Source organism: Mytilus trossulus, chromosome 1 (assembly GCF_036588685.1).
Source record: "Mytilus trossulus isolate FHL-02 chromosome 1, PNRI_Mtr1.1.1.hap1, whole genome shotgun sequence".
Lineage (NCBI taxonomy): Eukaryota > Metazoa > Mollusca > Bivalvia > Mytilida > Mytilidae > Mytilus > Mytilus trossulus.
In genome coordinates, this window is record NC_086373.1 from 42905106 (window position 1) to 42928228 (window position 23123).

Below are 23123 nucleotides of genomic sequence, written 5' to 3' on the forward strand. Positions count from 1 at the left end.
ACACTCCCCCCTTTGGTGGGGAACAATTGGTTTGATTATATAGGGAAGCACTTTAGCATGACGGGAACGTCCATCACTCCTCGTGAAAGTTCTGGATCCGCCACTGTGTCGACAACTGTTGTTTCTTTTGTTAGCTATTTTGAAATCGGACTCTGACTTCTTCTGGACTGAGTTTTTGCTGTGTGTTTGTATATTCTACATTGTTGAGATGTTTAGGGGAGGGTTGAGATCTTTCAATACATGTTTAACCTCGCCATATTTTTGATGCTGTCCTCTGGCCTTTTGGTCTTGTATGTTATTGTTTAATTTAGTTCATTTATATGTTTTGGAGTTTAGTGTGACATTCATTGTCACTGAACTAGTACACATTCTGTAAAAGATTAAGCCTTCCTCCAGTAGCGGAATTTTCTCGCTGTGTTGAATCCATTGTTGGCATTCGGCTATTTTTTTTTGGCTGATGTCTCTTTTGACACATTACTCATGTTCATATTCAATATTATGTATAGTGAAAATTCATTCAACAAAAATCCCAATTTGGATAATGTTCATTTAATGTTTGATTAACTGCTTAATTTTCAATAAAAAACACATATTACTATAAAATGAAAGACTTTATTTCAAGAATTATAAAAAGCACCATGTCATAAAACTTGTGGATTTAGAATAGCACCTATATATATAATTTAGCAATGCCACATTTGTATGATCTTACTCCAATGACATCGAACATTTGCTCAACTCGAATGATTATGAGTGGAATGTTCGAAGGCCCCTTACGTCAAACATTTACTATTTCTGTATAATAATACTGCGCATGATTACTCACAAAATAATACATTTATATATATACAGTTTTTAAAAAAAAAATGCAAAATGTATACATATTATTTCTTTGTGCAGTAATCATATGTTGTTATTCAAGTAACTTATAAATTTGAATTGAACATTTATAAATCAACACAATGTATAAGTCTTACAATTTATATTTGCTAAGGTAGAGCTTTTATCTATCAAAATCGATCGTGTCAAACATTTCTTTGTTGATTATCTGAACTACCTTTTTTCTCCAGCGATGATAACGAAATGACAAATCGGGATTTGTTTAAAGCATGTCAGTATGCAACTGTAGCAATATATTAAAATATAAGTATATTAAAGATGTATATTGAATAAGTGACAGGAGATCTTAGAGTCCAAATAACGAAGATATAAGCTGTTAAACATGATGTATATTATCATATAGCTCTTAACAAGCATTATTTATGCACATAATAAATTCGCCCTGAGAAAAGTTTAAATTTAACATAAATGCAATTTGTGGACAATTAGAAGTGCTTTTTTTCTTCCTTTTTTTTATCACTCAGAAATATTCAGGTAAACAAAAACGATGTAGTTATTTGATAAGGCAAAAGTACCCCAGTTTTCTTATACCCTTTAAAATATATTTCATAATAATAAAAAAAAACAATTTGAGACTCATGGCTATGTTCTTTGGTATAATTGTCAAAGGCGTTCACTATATATTCGAGTAATGTATTTTCTGAAGTTCTTGGGTGAATAAAATCAATGTTACATACGCATGCATTTGTACACAGAAAATAAGAATTCGAATATATAAAAGGAAAGTTCAATTAAATAAAGTTAAAATGATGTCTCACTCTGCTAGCAAATATTATCCTTTGTACTAGTGGACGCACATTTACTGTGGCGTTGGTGCAGTCGGTTGTTCGTTTGGCTTAGTTTGATAGGATGCTTCCTCGTACGATGGAGGATTATATGCTATATTAGAATAACCCGCCATAGGGGGTTGCTGCGTTGGCTGGCCGGTTGGGTAAGTTGGCTGTCCGGCTGGGTAAGTTGGTTGACCGGCTGGGTAAGTAGGATATGTGTACTGTGGTTGATAGCCTGGCTGTTGTGGATAGTATGGAGCACTGTAGGCTTGTTGTTGAGCTGTAAATTATATAAAGAATATAGATACACGCAAGTTTAAAAACGCTATCGAAAGTTCATTTTCTAATTTAGGTTGTCTTTGACATAAATAAATAGATCTTTCAGGCTTTAATGCTAAGGTTGCAAGTGTCTATTGTCGTTCGTTGTTCCCCTGTTCCTTGGTATTACGCGACCCAATGCCTCGCGTGTTGTATAAAATACATTGCTTTGTCCATTGACGAAACTTATTTGAAGTGTTCACTTTACTCTCTACTCAATAGAACTGTTGCAACATTCAACTCCTTGTTATGTAATAGGTTATGTAAAACCAAGATTTACACCGTGTCATGGGTTATAATCCAAATTAGTTTATTGTTAAGTTGATTTTCCTTCCTTGAGATATTTTTGGATATATGTGAAAGTATGTGGTAATCATGAAAATCTCAAAATAGTAAATAAAACTTAACATTTTACTTATTTCAAGATTGATGTGGATAAATTGGTTGATATGTGGTTAACATTTGTTTGCACCTGTCCTATGTCAGGAACTTGATGTTCAGTGGTTGTCGTTTATTGATGATTCAGACGCGTTTCTCGTTTCTCGGCGTTATGTATTCGGGTTTAGTTTTCTGTAATTAGTTAATACTTCAGTTTCTTTATGTATATCTCTTTCATATTCATTTGAAAAAATTTACTGTTTGTAATAACATGAATTGTTCTATATAATAATAATGTTCCTATCCCGGGCATAAAAACAATGCCGTATTTGGCGAAACCTTTTCAACTTTTGATCTTCAGTGCTGTACAACTTTGTACTTTTTTCACTTTCAATCTTTTATATCTGGGCGTCACTGGTGAGTCTTGTGTGAATAAGGCGCGTTTTTGGTGTATTGAATTTTAAACCTGATGCTTTTTGTTATCTATTAATCATGTTTTTCTTTGTCTAATATGTTCTCCTATTTATTTGTATTGTAGTCCTGTAATATTATGTTGTCATTTCAATGTTATATTTAACTTTGCCATTAAAGTGCGAGGTTTGGCATGCCACAAAACCAGGTTCAACCCACCACTTTTATTCCCCTTTAAAAGTGTCCTGTACCAAGTCAGGAATATGGCCATTGTTATATTATTGTTCGTTTCTGTGTGTGTTGCATTTTAACGTTGAGTCGTTTGTGTTTTCCCTTATTTTTGAGATATTGAGATAAGACGTGGCACGGTATTTGTCTATTCAAAATTCATGTATTTGGTTTTCATGTTATATTTGTTATTCTCGTGATGTTTTGTCTGATGCTTGGTCCGTTTCTGTGTGTGTTGCGTTTCGGTGTTGTGTCGTTGTTCTCCTCTTATATTTAATGCGTTTCCCGCGGTTTTAGTTTGTTACCCCGATTTTGTTTTTTGTCCATGGATTTATGAGTTTTGAACAGCGGTATACTACTGTTGCCTTTATTTCTCGTTTGCAGAGTCATTACATGATAAAGACTTGCAATATTAGTTAGAATTCAAATTTTTTGTATCATATATGTGTTTAAAAATAAGACATTACCTTTGCTAGAGTCTACTGACAATGATTATGGTTAGGAAGGAAATTCAGGTCTGACTATAACAATACCAATTATTTTAAGTCTTTCTGGTTACGGAAGGCTGTACTGATATCGATAGTTCGGTAAGATCTGTTTACTGCTGGTTGGTCTTCTATTTCAACTCGTTTTTTTTTATTATATAGGTTGTACCGTTGGTTTAATTTCCTGTTTGAATGGTTTGACACTAGACATTTTTAGCGCGATTTGTTATAGCTTGTATTTCGGTGTGAACCGATGTTCCTTGTTGAAGACCGTTATTTGTCCTATACTATAATTGTTTACTTTTATAAATTGTGACTTGGATAGAGAGTTGTCTAATTGGCACTCATACCACATCTTCTTATATCTATTTTCAAATAAACTTACATGCATTGGTAGTCACTGTAGAGACTGATTGATTATTAACAATTGTTGATCCATTGTAAGCTGGACGTCTTTTACAGAATCTACATAACAAAACCATTACCACAATACAAATTACGAAACTGATTCCTCCTCCGATAGCTGAACCAATTATTCGTGCGGTGCTCCTGTAATATTTCCACATTTTAAATTAGTTTCACCATTATTTATCAATGTTGTACAAACGTTTATACTAGCTTATTTACGGAATAAAAGTTCACTTGATAACTCCAAGTTTAAAGTCGAAAAATTTAGAGAAAAAAATAATGGCCGTAATACGCTTCCGTACTTTTTCACACGGTATGTTAATAAGAAATTTATTTTCAACATTTAAAAAAATCGTTTATTTCAGCTTAGACGTCAATTACAAATGACAAGTTACAAGTTCATATGTGAGAAGACCAAGTTCGCCATGCGTTGGTCGACGATTTAGTTTGAATATAAATGCTAGTTTTTCCCCTTTGAGTTTTCTCGGTTAAAAGGTTTCATATCGCAATACAAAAATGAAGCATTGATTTTCTTATTAATAAGTTACTTACCAATGACTGCCATAGGTGTAGTAATAATAGCAGTAATAACTACTGGTGTAGTAATAACATGTAGCCGTGCTCTGGATCACTACAAAAGAACAAAATTAATTACAAATCATATATATACATTTATATCGCTATTTTGTGCATTTTTCCTTTGATCTTTTTTTGTAATATTTGTTTATATCATGCTACTCGCTTGAGATGGAAAATATCGCTAGAAACTAAGGAGGCACGTGGCGTTGCTAATGAAATTGACATGAAATTGACAACGTCGTCATAGGTATATAAAAAAAAAAGCGATAAACAGATTATCATTGATCATCTCAACAATAATCTATAAATATATAATTTGTGTTATAACATAAGAATTAAAAACTAATATCAAATAATAAAATGGATACAACAGTAATTTTCTTACTTACAGTCGTCTCATTAAGTGGCAAATACAGTTGAAATCAGTTTTGACATCTCTTAAAATGTGTCAGGAAATGTGAGGCGGACAGTATTCAAAACAACTCTATTAGAACTGTAAAAAGCTGTGTATGATGTCTTAGAAAACTTATGAACAATTTTACCATACCATATTGCGACAGTTTTTGATCTAGAAGATTTTTTTTGAAACGGTGTTCGTACTAAAATAGTGAAAGAAATGCATTCTATGTCGTCCTTTAACATGTCAATTATGTTTTCCATTTTCCCACGGTGACAAGGAATTGTCGTAACTACATAGGAAACATTTAATGCGTCTGACTTCTTTGACAGCTGGATCTTAAAATTATAATGAGAAATAGAGAAAAAACTGCCAAACAAGACTATGAAACATCAGTATAGTTTTACTTTAGAACCGAATCTGACAGTTCTATCATAGAACAGATTCTGATAATTCTGTCCTGGGAACAGTATACCCAACATCAATATATAAACAAGTCTAAATTGAAAACTACGTTCAAAATCTATGATTGCGTTCGATAAAAACCGCATTTTTTATACGTGTGAATGTAAATTCTTTTAGAATGGCATTAATAATTTTAAAAAGGTTTACTTTTACAATGTGAAATGTTTATACTGTATTATTGATGGTGAGACGTTAATAAATTATTATTGTATTGTATTGTATTGTATTGTAAAACGAATTTCGTTGTAGAAGGGTCTAAATACAGCACAAACAACATTTTTCAAAAGACCAAACAAGTGAAAAAGTATATTTAAACAAAACGCATTTGACTAACAGGTTGAACAACTGATGTTCTTTAACTCTGCTGACTGCCATTGGCGATTGTTAAATAAAATTGATCACGAGATGTAACAAAATGGATCTTAATATACATTTAACTTGATACTAAACAGAAAACAATAAACTTGTGGCCCAGATGTTATGCCACAAACATAAGGTGTCAATATTTTTTTTGTACACCAGATCTAGATTTCGACAATATATGTCTCTTCGGTGATGTTAGGGACCGAAACGGTATTTGGAAGCCATATAATTTAGCCTCAATCTATGATGGACTCTTGAATTTAAGAGTCAATAAAGGTTGAACGGATGATATAAACTGGAAGTAAAATATGATACAAGTTCAAATGAAAAAATATATAAACTAGTCTAAATTGAAAACTACGTTCAAACCAAATGAATGATTGCGTTGGATAAAGACCACAATTTTTATACGTGTGCATGTAAAACAAATTTCGTTGTAGAAGGGTCTAAATACAGCACAAACAACATTTTCCAAAAGACCAAAAAAGTGAAAAAGTATATTTAAACAAAACGCATTGGACTAACAGGTTGAACAACTGATATTCGTTAACCCTGCTGACTGCCATTGGCGATTGCCAAATAAAATCCAACATCAATATATATATATATGTATATGTTCCTGTTCGACCCTAGAACACAATCTGATAGTTCTATCCTAGAACTGATTCTGACAGTTCTACCTTATTCTTACATATTCTGACAGCTCTACCGTAGAACAGATTCAAACAATCAAGTGTACCACAGAACAGTTTAGGGTTTAGGACAGTGTTATTGTAAACTCAAGCAAATTAAAAGTTGTCTCTCGAACAGAGTCGAACCATTCTTTGTTAACTATACAACTTGAGATCTCATAAACATGTTTAACCCCGTCGCATTTTTGCCCCTGTCCCAAGTCAGGAGCCTCTGGCCTTTGTTAGTCTTGTATTATTTTTAATTTAGTTTCTTGTGTATAATTCGGAGTTTAGTATGGCGTATATAACTGAACTGGTATATATATGTGTTAAGGAGCCAGCTGAAGGACACCTCCGGTTGCGGGAATTTCTTGCTGCATTGAAGACCTATTGTGACCTTCTGCTGTTGTCTATTCTAGGGTCGGATTGTTGTCTCATAGAAACCTTCCCCATTTCCATTCTCAATTTTATAACTATTATATGACAGATTATTCAGACAGTTTTGTAGAAGGATTCGAACCTAGTATCCCAACAATAAAGTGAACAACTATCACACAGATCGAAGCCTTTAATAGTGCAATACTTATATATTTGAATTGATATATGTTGTAAAGCGTTTAGGGTAATTTTAATATTAAATAATGCGCTGTTATAAATACTGTATAATACTAACAATAGTGAGTAATTGAAGGGAAGAGTGTGAAATACATGATGTATAATTCGATTAACAAATCGATGTAAGAAAAATTAAAAAAAAGGTGGGTTCTCTATCCAAGACAGAACATCAGTACATGCATAGCAAACACACACACAAACAGCAAAAGAACAGCGCTTTAATTGCTATTCTTGATGTCAAAGTCACTATAACTTTCATGAGCTCTTTTTTACAGTAATAATTTTCAAAAAGTTTAGCCTCGAGCATCACTGACAATAAATTAGTGTAAATGCGCATCTGGTGTAGAAAAGTTAATAACGTTAATGGTATTACGTGACATGTTGAATGATATAAAACTCTTTTAAAAAAATTAACACATATTATGTTAGCTTCATCAGAGTATCTAAACAATTGTGTAAACCAGTTAATTATGACACATGATTTTTCTTCATTGACATTCTCAGTTTGTTCAGAATCTACTTCCATTTTAGTGACATATTATTTGAGTAAACTTTGCGTGAAACGACGGATATGGTATAATGTATTTCCCAGAAAGAAGCCCAGAGCGATTGGACCAAACAAAGTATAAATTCTCTTTGGGATTTAGCCCCCTTTGCGTATTTCGGATCAGGATACTTAGTGTTGTCTGTGACATAATACTTTGACTATTTAAAAGGTGTGGTGAATCACACCTTCTATAAATTTTAAAATGAAAATAATCAGAAAACTTAAAATTAACAGTTTTAAACAAGGACGATCACGATAACGATAAAGGAAAGGACAAAATCAGTAAATTTTATATCAATGAACATGTTGACAAGATAGAACAAGTTAACGGTATAGGAAAGTAATCTTCAATTGATATACGATCATACATGTATACATGTAAACAGAAAAAATAGTGTTGACAAGGGCGATAACCGAAAGTATCACCTACAAGTATAATGATAAAATCGATCCACGTTAGTTGTCTTTATATGAGAGTCAAAACCAACTTAAATTTAGTATTATATTAAAATAGTAAGATATTAAAAGGACACTGTTCATCATGTCATGTATATTTATTTTCAAATTGTACATATAATAATGGTTCATTAATTATCTGCATAAATATTCTTTTGTAACACAGTTGGTCAACTAACCCATAACTTTTAATCGATATCATTTCTTCTTCTTCTTTAGGTTTTCAGTAGTCCTTCAATGATCTGAAGATTATTTACTGTTTGCGCGCGCAGCGTGGCCTATATATATATTTACAAAAACAAAAGGGCCAAAACAAAAACAAAAATATTTGGAAATAAATTTGAGGTGCATAATTTATTAAAATTGTGATTAAAACTATGTACATAGGCTAATAATGAGTTAGATGAATTTGTGGAGAACAGCTGGTGTGAGCTGTTCTCTGAAAGTGTCGACTGTGGCGACAGCGACTGTTTGCATTGGCAATAAGTTCCACTGAGTTATGGTATATGGAAAAAATGAGTATTTAAATGTATCTTTTTTGGTTGAAATGTGTCTAAAAGTATAATTATGGTTTTTGCGTGTTCTACTGTCTGATGGTATGAGAATAGCCGATGGTATAGCTACGATTTGATGTACTATTTTATTTCATTTGTATTGACATGTGACTTCCTTCATAAATTATATAAAATTCTACCTACCAGAAGCAAGAAAAGTAAATAAAAACAAATACAACTGTCGTCCTTCCATTTTGAAACTTCTTGGTAATTGTACTATTTCACGGATGTTTGATTTTAAAAGGCCCACTGATCAATAGTAGAAATTCAAATACCTGAGTTCTATAAATAACCCTTAAGGTACATAAGTATATTTATAAATTTTAAAATGTAACGGTATACATTCAAAAATTTATATAAGTCCACTCGATGTTTTATATTAAGTAAGACCACAAATAAAGGATCGCAGGTGTAGGTACCGTCTAACGTATAACATTTTATTTTTTCTAAATGGGATCATTTTTTATTTATTTCCCTCTTTTGGGCTAAAGAATAAAAAAGGTCCCAAAAAGTGAAAACATCTCGAGTCTGTGGGTTTTTTTTCTTTAATTTTGAAACTTCTTCACCAAACGATGTGTACTCAAATGTTATCTTCATAAAACATATAACAAACTAGTTTATCTGAAGATTTTTACGACTTTTTCTTTGGGCTTGTGAGAAACCGGATTAAGAATAAATTATGACTCGCATGCACATGACCTCATGTGACAATAAGACAAGAAGGAGGCGTGGTACGGTACGATTGACAACTTGATAACCGCGAAAGACAAGGATTGTAACTCCTGTTACGCGTTTTATATGACGAAGTTCACTGTGACACATTACGGATTTCAAAAGATGGACGAATTGTTGTGATTTTTCTCTTTTTTTCAGAAAATGTATATTATAAAACTGAGATAATCCTATAAACTTTTCCAATAACATTTTGGCAAGAGGGTTACTGCAAATTTACAAAGTACAAATATATATATACATTATAATGATTGATTGATTGTTGGTTGCTTAACGTAACATTATGAAAATCAATTTATATATGGGCCTAGAATCATATTTAAAACAGTGTAGTCCTGGCCATTGATTGACGACCTAAATTATCCCATCGACTGGTACAGATTAGGTGAACGTTTGTCGGTAACAATCACTGCTCACTATGTAATTGTTAAAGACACTGAATCTGTGGGGTCACCAAAGGTTCTCAACACATAAATAAAGCAATTCGAAAAACGAATCCGGAATGATATGATGTGTTGATTTATATCAATAATATAAATCAAAACATAAAGGTTATTCCTGAATAATTGTTCGAATTATTTAATTATTAAAGGCGTTAAGAACCTTTGGTGACCCCACAGTTTAAATTCTATAATAAGTAAGAAGTGAGCAATGGTCGTTACAGACAAACGTTCACCTAATCTGTCCCAGTCAATGGGACAATTTAGGTCGTCAATCAATGGCCAGGACTACACTGTTTTGAATATGATTCTATATACATCGATAAAAAAAAACACACACACATGACTATAAAATGAAAAACTTTATTTTTAAAAATTGTATCAATGAACAGCAAAGCATTATAAAACTTTATAAAAGCAATTTAGATTTAAGCATTAGAAATAAACGACTTGTTGACTATAAGTGACGTCAGAAAAGTAAACTTATTTTTCTGAAATAAAAAATACTGTAAAGTTAAAAGGAAAGAATACTTTATTTTGATACATTTTTGATACAAGTTGATTGTCAAATAAAGGCAGGAGGGATAACTTGAGTGCTAAATTTTGAAAAGCACAATGACATATGTATCGCGTACCGTAAGTACCATGTGTATATTGCATGTCTTAAACAAACTTCTGTTTTTTTCCCCGGGTTGGTCGTTTTCGGTATTATGACTGCAACAAGAATAGTCAGTAAGTCCAACTAGCCTGTCGAATAACCGACAGTTTTGTAGAAATGTCAGAGTGTTTTCTTCTCCAATTCACATTTGACTGATATATATTTAAAGTTGTTGTATAATTCTTGCCAGACGACAATTATAATCAAAGACGTAATATGATCAGACAATAGTGTTGCTCTTTATACGAACATAGTATATTATTAGAACAATCTCATTACTTTCTTCTCTGTTATTGTGAATTGCGGTATAATTTGCATTTTCAAAGTTCTGATATTTTACAGTTTAAATATTAATATATTGAAATCCATACCCCCGTATGTACAATTCTTGGATGATAAAAAGCATTTGTTTTATATGTATTGAGACATACTCAATAAGAAAATGAATATGAAAAAAAAACTTTAAAAATTTTCTTGTTATTAATTATTTTTTCTGATAAGCGGAATATGTATTGGTGAATCGAATGACCATATTCACAATGCTGTCTTTTCTTTTGTTATTGAAGTAACTTTGTTAGATTCGTTTTGTTATAAGTCTTCCGTTTATATAAATCAATTTGTTGTACAATGTGCTTGCGAATCATCTACTGCATGGGTGCAGTCGGTTGTTCATTTGGCTTAGTTTGATAGGCTGCTTGTTCGTACGATGGAGGACTGAAAGCAGTATTAGAATATCCCGCCATAGGGGGTTGCTGTGGTGGCTGAACGGTTGGATAAGTTGGCTGACCGGTTGGGTAAGTTGGTTGACCGGCTGGGTAAGTTGGCTGACCGACTGGGTAAGTAGGATATGTGTACTGTGGTTGATATCCCGGCTGTTGTGGATAGTATGGGGCACTGTAGCCTTGTTGTTGTTGTTGTTGTTGAGCTGTAAATCAAGCAAGAAAATAATACACTGAATTTTAAAATACTATTGAAAGTCATCGGCATAAATGGATTGTACTTATGTAGCAGTCTTTCTTTTTTCGCGTACTTTATATTAAGCTGATGTTCTCATTAATTATACGTTTTCAGTTTACATATAAGTGAAGCCTTTTGAGTCTCCTTTGGGTGTCATTTGAGCTTGTAATATTTCAACGTTCCTCTTACAATTTATTAATTAGAACATGTTTTCAAAATATTTAATGAAGCAAGTTGAAACTGCATACATTTGCATATTGACGTATTCTCTATATCGACTTTATCTTTTGTAGACTATATATGTCTCCTTTCGAGTTTTATTTTTTATACCGTTGCATGGTAGAATAAAAGTAATGTGATCTGAATCTGATGGCACATAGTTAACTAGACATCAAATACTTGTACCGAATTTGTTAAGAGGATTTCATAATAAATACTACATGACCATTGCTAAATGTGTGTGGTCGTAAAATTTAAAGTATACTTATTCCTTATTAGTTAATATTTGTGACTTGGATGGAGAGTTGTCTGATTGGCACTCATATCACATCTTTTTATATCTATTTTCAAATAAACTTACATGTAGTCACTGTAGACACTGCTTGGTTATTTACAATTGTTGACCCCGCGTAAGCTTGACGTCTATTACAGTATCTACACAAGCAAACTATGACCACAATACATATTATGAGGCTGATTCCCCCTCCGACCGCTGATCCAGCTACTCGTGTGGAGCTCCTGCAATATTGTTCACATTTATCTAATGTTCCTCCTATTTTTAACTTGTTATATTAACAGAGATAGGGTTCATCCCTCTCCCCCTTTTTCCCATTTTGTTTTACTTGAAAAAAGGGAAATCAGAATTCAAAGGTGTCATAACCTACTTGGATTTGAATTATAAAAAAATAAAATAAAAAATAGTTCTATACACGAACTATACAATTGCCCTCTGCTTATAATTTATAAGAAAAATATAGAGTATAGAAATTATGAAGAAAGTATACTGTTCTTCGTCGGCATTTTCTTTAATCAATCAGAAAATTTTATTTGTTGAGCTCGATCCGGCAATACAGTTGACTTTATTTTTTTCGTATGCATGGTAACGAAAAATTCCCTTAAATAGAACTGTATCATCTGCATACATAAGAAAATATAAATAGAAAAAATAAAAAAAGAAGATGTGGTATGATTGCCAATGAGACAACTATCCACAAAAGACCAAAATGACACAAACATTAACAATTATAGGTCACCGTACGGCCTTCACCAATGAGCAGAGCCCATACCGCATATAGTCAGCTATAAAAGGCCCCGATAAGACAATGTAAAACAATTCAAGCGAGAAAACTAACGGCCTTATTTATGTAAAAAAATGAACGAAAAACAAATATGTAACACATAAACAAACGACAACCACTGAATTACAGGCTCCTGACTTGGGTCAGGCACATACATAAATAATGTGGCGGGGTTAAACTTGTTAGCGGGATCCCAACCCTCCCCCTAACCTAGGACAGTGGTATAACAGTACAACATAAGAACGAACTATAAAAACAGTTGAAAAAGACTTAACACATCAGATAGACAAAAAATAAAAGTGAACGTGGCCGGGTACTTATACATCCCGACACAAAAAGACACAATGAACAGATCTGAGAGTACTTGCAGTTATCTGACAGCTAGTTCAAAGCCTTTAACAACTAATAACAAAATCATGCCTCTAAGACTAAGCAATTAATCCGTACACATCCAACATACAATGGATTTAGTGTAAAGACGTCATAAACAGCCAGAGAAAAAACATGACCTTGTGCAATGCCAAGTTACAGGTATCGGCAGATTGTACATCCATGAAAATGTATATGTATATAACATACTAGTAATATTTAGTTAGCTTTTAATCTACTTATAACAAAGTCAATATGTATACCAATAAAAACAACATTCAATGATCTTATCACAATGTTAAATAGGTAACCTTTAAGAATAAGTTTATTTAAAGGAGCGACAAGTTTACATGGATCATTTCTAAATTTCCGGGCACGGTTAACAACATTTCCGTAAAAATGAGGATGTTCTATCCCGTTTGAAATAAGTTTTCAACAGATACAACCAAACTTCAAAACCAAATCTTTATATCTATGGAAACATTTAGTAATTTATGGTAACGATATCCCTGGTTTAATAATTTACTAGTAATGGAAAATTAACAATAAGGAACGAAAAAATCGTCTCTTTTGTGGAAAATTTTAGTGTGTAGTTTCCCGTTTAAAACCGAAATATCTAAATCCTGGAAAGGACAGTTTTTCCGAATACATTTGATTTATTTAAAGTAAGTTCCTTGGAGTAAATTTCAGCAGTATGTTGAGAAAATTCTTGATTATTTAAGGAAAAATATCATCAAGATAACGGTAAGTGTTGTTGAATTTAACAATTAAATGCAATTTCGACGGGTCTTTACTGAGTTTAGTCATACACTGTGATTCGTAACAGTACAAACACAAGTCTGCTATTAAAGGGTCACAATTAGTGCCCATGGGGATACCTACAACCTGTCGATAAACTTTGTTGCCGAAAAGTACGTAAATATTATCAAGGAAAACATTAACAGCCTTAATCATCTCATCACACCTCCAGTAAGTATATCTTGCAAATTTACCTTTCTCATTAGAGAAGAAGGCTTTAAATGAGTTGCAGCAAATATATCTACATTCAGCTTTACCAAACGACCATTTAATTAAATAGGAACACTTTTGTTTAATAAGATACTGTGGAAGTGTAGTGTAAAGAGTAGAAAAATCAAAACTTTTAACAGAATCAAAAGGACCATCAAAAGCCCGCAATTTATCTAAAACATCCAAAGAATTTTGTACACTCCAAAAATGGTTTATACCACTATGTTCATATATTTTATTACAATAATTTATGATAAACTCTTTAATAGTAGTTAATGAACTAGTTAAGAGCACTGACAGATTAGTTGTAGAACACTTACTAGAGGCCGAGATGAAACGATATTTAAATGTTTTTTTGTGTAGTTTAGGTAGCAAATACATAGTAGGGACCTTCAAATGTTCAGAAGAAGCCTTAAGCTTTGATGTGGTTGTGATATGCTTGTTTACTATATGACTCACTGTGGAGCAGATGGACTTAAATGTAGATGAATTTAAAATTTCATTCTTAAGAACGTCCGTGTAGTATTTACGTCATACCACAACCACATTGTTGGCTGCGTAGATCATATTTAGCTCATATGACCGACAACCTTGACTTATGAATTAATTTCTAAAGTGATTTTAAAATTATATACAAAGATTATAAACTTGAGGCTCTTAAAAGCCTGTGTCGCTCACCTTGGTGTATGTGCACATTAAACAAAGGAAACAGATGTATTTATGACAAAATTGTGTTTTGGTGATGGTGATTTGTTTGTAGATTATACTTTACTGATCATTCTTGCTACTTACAATTTTCTCTATCTGTAATAAACTTGGCCCTTTAGTTATAGAGGAAAATATTTTGTAAAAACTTACCAAAATTTACCAAATTTATGAAAATTGTTAAAAATTTACTAAAAAGGGCAATAACTCATTAAGGGGTCAACTGACCATCTTGGTCATGTTGACCTTTTTGCAGTTCTTTATTTGCTGAACATTCTTGCTGTTTACAGTTTATCTCTATCTATAATAGTACTCAAGATAATAATCAAAAACAGATAAATTTCTTTAAAAATTACCAATTGGGGGCAGCAACCCAACAACCAGTTGTCCAATTCATCTGAAAATTTCAGGGCAGATAGATATTTACTAAATAAACAAGTTTACCCCTTGTTTAATTTGCTATAAATGCTTTGGTTTCAGAGTTATAAGCCAAAATCTACATTTTACTACTATGTTCTATTTTTAGCTATGGCGGCCATCTTGGTTGGTTTGCCGGGTCATCGCACACATTTTTTTTAACTAGATACCCTTATAATGGTCGTAGCTAAGTTTGGTTAAATTTGGTCAAGTTGTTTCAGAGGAGAAGATTTTTGTAAAAGATTACAAAATTTACGAAAAATTGGTAAAAAATGGCTATTAAGGGCAATAACTCCTTAAGAGGTCAACTGACCATTTTGATCATGCTGACTTATTTGTAGATCTTATTTTGCTGAACATTATTGCTGTTTACAGTTTATCTCTAACTATAATAATTTCAAGAAAATAAGCGAAAACGGACAAAATTTCCTTAAAATTACCAATGCATGGTCAGCAACCCAACAACGGATTGTCCGATTCATCTGAAAATGTCAGGGCAGATAGAGCTTGACCTGATAACAATTTTACGCATTGTCAGATTTGTTCTAAATGCTTTGGTTTTTGAGTTATAAGCCAAAAACTGCATTTCCCCCCTATGTTCTATTTTTAGCTGTGGCAGCCATCTTGATTGGTTGGCCGGGTCACGCCACACATTTTTTAAACTAGTTACCCTAATGATGATTGTGGCCAAGTTTGGTTTAATTTGGCTCAGTAGTTTCAGAGGAGATGATTTTTGTAAAAGCTAACGACGGACGAAGACGACGACGACGGACATCGACGACGACGGACGACGGACGCCAATTGATGAGAAAAGGAGATAATGATTCTCCTTGCACCAATCCATCATTTCTTTGGAAGAAATTTTAGAAATGTCCTTCAAGTTTCACACAACATATAATTTGGGCATACATAGATTCAATAACTGGTTTTTATTTTACAGTTAATAAGTTTCCACTTATACCGCATCTGATTAAACTTAACCACATTTGAAATGGGATACACTATCAAATGCATTTTTATAATCTATGAAACAGCAATAAAATCGTTTTCTAATACGCATAGACTTAGCAATTAGACAATGGAGTGCGAAGATTGCATCGGTTGTTTAATCATAACCTGGTGTAAATCCAAACTGTGAATCGGTTACTTCTTTTGCTTTTTGTTTCGCTCTTATTGGTGAGCCTGGTGTAAATAATTGATGTAAAAAGTTTCCACACATGGTTTACGAGATAAATACCACGATAGTTGCCAGGGTCGTCTACTGCTCCTTATTTGTAAACTGGTATTATTGTGCCAGGATTTTTTATTTTGTTGGTTTACGGATCCGCCGACCAGATATTTCCGATTTTGGTAAAAAAAAAAAAATGTAGTTTCGTGTTTTTTTTATTTCCGCCGACCCTATAAAATGCATTAGCCATTAAATAAAAAAAATAAATATCGGCTTTATTAAATTTTACCTTCGAACTGTGTTATTTTCAAAACCTGTCGTTTTGTTTTGTTCTAAAAAAAAGATACAATCTAAATCTAGCCAATCGCTGTTAAGATGAGTTGTATTTTCCGACAATAGTTTTACGAAACGAAACTTATGTTAATGGTCTGTTACAGTAAGATCGTTTTAATTTTTTTGTCACCATTCCGTAAGATATATAGTTTGACACATTTTATTACGCAGTTGTTTACAATGTATGTCATCGTTATAGACGAAACAGATCCTTCTAAACGAGAACGACAGCTAGTAAAGATTACGGAAGTGCCATCCGTACTATAGACAGCAGTCCTAATTATCAGTCAAAAGATTAGTATAAGAAAGTTGAAGAAAAACTGAAAGAGATAGAAGTCTATGAACCAGTTAGTATGTTTGATTTAGAGCCAGAAGACAGATATGATAGACGAAAGTGGATAACAGACATGAAGTTGACCTTTCCTGTTTCAATTTACACCTATCAACATGGAAACTATATGGGTAATCTGAATTTTCTTTGGCGGATACCCGAAGATGAAAATCTTAGAAATGATATGAAACAGTTATCTGCAGTTGAAAAACTCAGAAAAGAAATTCCTATTTATTCCTCAAGACAGGTAAGGAAAACATTTATTGACAGGTACACCAGAACAGGACTTAAACCAGCTGTTTTACGGGAGATGTTCAGATTCTTGACAAATGATGATACAGCCCCAGAATCTTCCTTACAAGAGAATGTCGACATCAGAGTCATAGTAAGCATAATAGATGCTGACGATCCAGATCTTTTATATGATCTAAGAAAAAATAATGGTTATCCAAAATGTGGAGATTTGGAGCCTTTTTGGAAAGAGCTGAAATCCTTTCTGAATGAAAAGACAGGTGTACATGAAAGACGCGGAGCCGACCATGAGTACATGCATTGTGCTATATCCCTATCCGATTTACGTAACCAGATAGCATCATGCTTGACAAACATAGCCCGCATTCCAAGTTTGTCTACAATAAGGTACAATTTTTGGCCACCAAGTCCAACTCACAACAATGCAGCAAATTATACTGGGAGGTTTAAGGTCAAATTTGCAGTACAACAAAGACTTCTGCATGGCCAACATGAAGACAAATGCTTTGCGACACTTCAATACAGTTTATTTAAAGAAATGGTTGTTAGATGGAAAGGACATGCAAGATTTATTTCCTTAGATGATAAAGCCATTGTACCAGTTGGAGAACCTGCTCAGCCATTATCTACTGGAGTGAGACCTCACAACAGATCTTTGACACTTGGGGTTGATCATTAGTTGCACTCTATCATGATTTTCATGTGTGTGGAATTGTTCCATCTGTGCTTTTTTCTGTTTATATTCCTGATGACAGACAGTTTCTACGAGGGGCCAGTATTTGTAACTTTAAAAGATAAAATCTTTCAGCCTTCAACAGCTATACGTCATGCTGTTGAATCAGTTGACATACTTCGTAGTCTGACAGGGGACATTAATCTTGATGTACACAGATGGCGTTCCAGATCACAGGTCTACATTTTGGTCAGTGCAAAAAGCCTGTATACTGATATTTATTTCTTTAGACTTGGACATGCTGGTCACTGCACGCACAGCACCAATGGCTAGCTATGCCAATCCAGCAGAGAGAATAATGAATCTCGCTTTGCAAAATGTAGCCATGGAGAGACCAGACATGATAGAAGACTATTGAAGAATGATGAAGAGAAACGGCTCAATGACCAAAGTTAGGAACATAGACGAGAAAGAACCAGATTTCAAAATTGCACTATTACAGTCAACAAAACATGTTATATCAAAACTTGATGACAGATTCAGTATACTGAAGTGGAAGGACAGGAATGTAAACATGCACGAAAGTGCAAATATTGATGATATAGAAGACATTGGTCATTTGCTGAGTATTCTTGACCACCTGGATGGAGGCCTCTCAATTGAAAAACAGAAAACAAAAAAAGGATATAGAGAAGTTTAGATGCCTGAAGAATTTTATAAATCTGCACACCAGAGAAAGACAATACACATACCAAATAAAGAAGTGTGGAAACTGTGCCTATTGCACAATAAATCCCCCTCGTCTATCCCAAGAGTTGTTTGATAATCTACACTGGCTGCCAGATCCTGTCCCAGTTCAAAAAGATAGTGATGAATACAAGTCTTTTGATGATGTCTATGGAGTAGATTGTTATCAACGGTACCAGGATTATAAATTAGTACGCCAGACGTGCGTTTCGTCTACACAAGACGCATCAGAGTAGAAACAGATGATTCTGGGAGATCCAGCTTAGTCAGCAAAAACGTCCCTACATCAGCTGATCTTTGTCACAAAGGAGGTTTTGTAGCAGCAAGAGCGAGATCATTTATTATTTGCAGAGATTGTGGGAAGAGGAGAGTAGTGTACTCTGGCAAGCGTCTAACTATAGACCAGATGAGATAAATAGAGCGGATACAAGAAGAGTTCATATTTACTTGTGGGGCCCCATTATTTCCAGATGGAGTCATGAAAGAGAGTGTTTATGTCAGAGAAGGTCAATCGTGTAACAGTGAATGGAAACTACCTATTATTCAGATGTAATTGGATTGAATACACCAGTTTGTTTCTTCTGTGGTGATACTGAGGTGATCACAAACCAAGAAATACAGAACCTCAAACAAGAATATGGAATCGTTCGACCTATATGCGACACATACTTCCAGGGTGGAAAGAGACCAGCAATGACGAATGCACTAAAAACCAAACAAGAAAATGAGATAAACATACAATTTTATTTCAAAAACAGTCTTTAATAAGCACACAAGAAGTGTAAAAACATTGACATTGCATTAATAAAACTGTCAAAGACATTTACATTTGACAATATTAAAATATTGTTTTAAAACATTGTTTGATGATTTTTTGGGGTCTCCCATGATGGTGGTATACAGAAATCAGTTAATATATATCAGAAGGGTACTATAGTCATTTACCTTAAAAATCAGTAATTTTTGGGCCTTTTTTTTGACCGACCGACCCGACCTTTTCAGATGAAAAATCCGTAAACCAACAAATTGAAAAAAACATGCCTAATGCTGTTAACCCATATTTCTGGAAACTCGCCATGACTCAATATACGGTTAAACAGTTTGCAAAATACTGGTTTGATGAAGTTTATGCTCGTTAATATAAAGTTGTTATAATAACTAAAGGACCAAAAGTTAAAAAAAAATTGTATATGACGTGCTTTTTCTGCTTTGTACAAAAACCAATGCTCGAAATACAATAAAATTTGTTTGCACATGCGAACGTTGACTACTGCAGAAAAATGAATTTTACCAATATGGCATGCATTGAATGTATTTTATTTTAGTGCCTGTCTGCCTAAGAACCAGGCAGTGGTGAAAACATGACCAAAACAAAACCACCCAATTTGACATTGATTTCAGTTCATAATATTTAGTTATGCACAAAAATAACCTTCATTTCCATTTTTTGTTCTGGTAATAGAAGATACAATTTGGTTGAAATGCACTAGAAATTAACGAATAAGGGGACTGGATAACTCTATAATTTGCTATCATCCTAACCAATTTTCTAACCAAGTTATTTGATATTACCAGACACACACAAACGAAAGACTAATACTTTTTAAATCTGGATGATGGTTGGTATCAAATAGCATGATTAGGTCGGTGGGTTTTTTCATGTTTTAATTTTTACCTTAATTGCCTGATTCTTACAAAGACTTGCTTTTTAGAAATATACAATACAAGTGCATTGACTTTACACATCAACGATATAAGGATGAGGCTTCGAATCCTTATATCGTTGATATGTCAATTCAACGCACTAGTATCGTCTTTATACTACAAAACAAACATTGTTGTTTAATTTGTTAATGTTACTATTTGATTTAGATATTGTGAAACTTCCCCTTTTATGAAAAAACATTCTTTCATGAATGCAGGCGGAGAAATGTACAACACAATCGAAAATGTACATTACCTGTTGAAATGGGCAATCTATGGTGAACGAATTTGTTTGATAATGAAATAAAATATCAAGAATAAGCATTAACATAATAGTTTATAATTTGCAAACTGAAAATATTAACAAGTGAAATATGATTTTTTTTCTCTAAAAATTGCAAAAGCAATATTATTAAGTTTGAGTCGTTGTATACATTGTAAACAAGAACAGGTCGAATAGGTCGTATTCATAATTAATTATAATTTCGAAAATTTCTATTTAAATATTCATGAGGAAAAGTGATATCAGGTCAGTGACTGTATATGACATAGAACGCATTTTTGACTGCTCAAATAGAACGCGTGCAGTATAACTTAAAATACTTTCGAACTCCTAAATGAATCGAAGCACATGCTGTTTCTGACTACAATGTGTGACAATTCGCAATTGACATATTTGACATAGATACGACAACGTTCATGTTGGCTTTTCAAAACCCCTTCCTCTAAAATAACACATAGAAAGCAGTGTGCTTGTTCACAAACATAAAAGAGAGGTTCACAAAAGAGTCTACATTAACGCTCTACACCTATACACACCGGACATAGAAATAACCGTAACTGTCCTAATCAGAATCGAAATAATTGATGCAAGCTATATATATACTTTATTGTAGTTTGAACATAGATAGGCATTATCGTGATTATTTTTGCCATTATTTTTTAAACATCCACAAAATCTTGGTATTTTTTTAAAAGTAACTTACCAGTATGAGTAGTAATAATAACAGTAATAACCACTATATGTGTAGTAGTAGCACACAGCCTTACACTGTATCACTGAAAAAATAAACATAATAGCATAAAGATATTTTGAGAGTGAAAGGTACAGATTAAGGCTAGCACTCCAACCTAAAATTGACAAAATAATCTGAAGTAATATTCTTTTCTTGTATTTTTTTAACATTGATTTCGTCTCTCTACGCTCTGTTGCAAATGTAGTTTGAATATATATAACCCCTCTAAAAATCTGTCAGATCTGTCATGAGAAAAATCTAGAATTATACTTCTCTTTAGTTGTTTTTTGACGGAATCTGTCTTACTTTAGAACCATTTGGACAGTAACATTTTAAGGAAATTTCTTATTTTATAAGGAACAATTATATCCTCTTTCTATAGTATGCACCAGTACTTGTAAGAACATGTTTTCTAATCTATTTTCGAAAATTAAATCGATATAATTTATTTTGTGACTATATTTATTTAACCACTTTTTAAAATATTTGTTTGTCCATTGAATTAATCTAATATAAAACTGTAAAGAAGATATTGATCATGAAATTTCTTTTTTAACATAATATTTTGGTAAAATCAAAATTGTATTATTAATACACGTTTGATCAAATAAAAAATAACTAGTCTTAGTCGACGTTTAATGTGCATGCGTAATTGCTGCAGCTGTGTCAAATTTTAATGATATATCACAAGTACCTATTTCGAAATGGGCCGAAGCATTTTAATCAACTTAATTATGATAAGGATAATAGAATATAGCATATAGAAGAAAAAAATATTAAAAGATGTATATTTCATGTATTTCATAAAATTGAAATGGTCAGCGTGTTACACTGATGTGGGTTTGTTTTTTTTATTTTATATGGCGTGTTTTTAATCGACAGTATTATGGTATCTACTACGTATATGTAAGTTTTGTATGTTCATTTGTTCTCACATTTGCCTTAACATTCATTAAGATTTACCTACCAGAAGCAAAAAAAGTAGATACAAACAACCAAAACTGTAGGCCTTCCATTTTGAACAGGAAGTTCTTATTTTGTCTATTTCACGGCTGTATGATTTTAAAAGGCTGAATTGATTAATAGGTAGAAATTTAAGTACCTGAATTTATCAAATATCACAACAGTACAAGTGCAGTATTTAATGAATACACATGACATGCAATATGAAACCTATATGACGTGGTATCGTTGCAAATAAAAACTACCCACCGTTTAATGAACAAGGATGTAAACTACTCACTGCATGTGTTTACCTGGGGGGAAACATTTATATAAATAAAACAAATGATACAACAAAAATAGCGAAATATTGTTTGTGCATTTCAAAATGATTAGAGTCTAATAAACCTATCAACAGTTCCAATAACAGATACTCTCATCATAGATACCAGGATTAAAAATTTATATTTACGCCAAACGCACGTTTCGTCTACGACAGACTCATCAGTGAAGCTCGACTGAAAAATGTTTTTTTTTTAAAGTACGAAGTTGAAGAGCATTGAGGACCATAAATTCCTAAAAGTGTTGCCAAATACATCTGAGGTAATATATTCCTGAGGTAGAAAAGCTTTGTTTTCAAAAATTCAAAGTTGATTGTTGATTGGTGGCGGTCAGTTGTTATTGGTGGAGGAAGCCGGTAGAGAGCAACCGACATTCTTTTCGCATCCACAATCTCAGTGTTGACTGGCTAGTGATACAGTAGTTCGAATCCTTATACATGTATAATTTGGCACCAATGAACCGACTAGCAGTTGACACTTTTTTTTT

At 32.9% G+C, this 23123-nt stretch overlaps 2 protein-coding genes across 2 annotated transcripts; both read right to left on the reverse strand.

Annotated features, from left to right (window-relative positions):
- Positions 1-592: 592 nt before the first annotated feature.
- Positions 593-8880, reverse strand: LOC134724949 (uncharacterized). The gene is made up of 4 exons (XM_063588363.1): positions 8690-8880; positions 4451-4529; positions 3876-4039; positions 593-1950 (listed from the first exon to the last, which is right to left on the reverse strand). The coding sequence occupies exons 1-4, from the start codon at positions 8736-8738 to the stop codon at positions 1700-1702; spliced, it is 543 nt and encodes a 180-aa protein (XP_063444433.1). The 5' UTR covers positions 8739-8880; the 3' UTR covers positions 593-1699.
- Positions 8881-10064: 1184 nt separating this feature from the next.
- LOC134724948 (uncharacterized) lies at positions 10065-22428 on the reverse strand. Its single transcript, XM_063588348.1, has 4 exons — positions 22321-22428; positions 21324-21396; positions 11913-12070; positions 10065-11300 (listed from the first exon to the last, which is right to left on the reverse strand). Exons 1-4 carry the CDS (start codon positions 22367-22369, stop codon positions 11020-11022), a joined length of 561 nt encoding a protein of 186 aa, XP_063444418.1. The 5' UTR covers positions 22370-22428; the 3' UTR covers positions 10065-11019.
- Between the last annotated feature and the right edge of the window lie 695 nt (positions 22429-23123).

Excerpts from the sequence above, each read along its gene's own strand:
- LOC134724948 (XM_063588348.1), bottom strand. The coding sequence starts at position 22,369 with ATGGAAGGCCTACAGTTTTGGTTGTTTGTATCTACTTTTTTTGCTTCT. Across the intron at positions 21,397-22,320 it reads ATCTACTTTTTTTGCTTCTG|TGATACAGTGTAAGGCTGTG; the intron begins GTAGGTAAATCT and ends TTATTTTTTCAG. Across the intron at positions 12,071-21,323 it reads TATTATTACTACTCATACTG|GAGCTCCACACGAGTAGCTG; the intron begins GTAAGTTACTTT and ends ACAATATTGCAG.
- LOC134724949 (XM_063588363.1), bottom strand. The coding sequence starts at position 8,738 with ATGGAAGGACGACAGTTGTATTTGTTTTTATTTACTTTTCTTGCTTCT. Across the intron at positions 4,530-8,689 it reads ATTTACTTTTCTTGCTTCTG|TGATCCAGAGCACGGCTACA; the intron begins GTAGGTAGAATT and ends GTTCTTTTGTAG. Across the intron at positions 1,951-3,875 it reads TACAGTGACTACCAATGCAT|CTCAACAACAAGCCTACAGT; the intron begins GTAAGTTTATTT and ends TATAATTTACAG.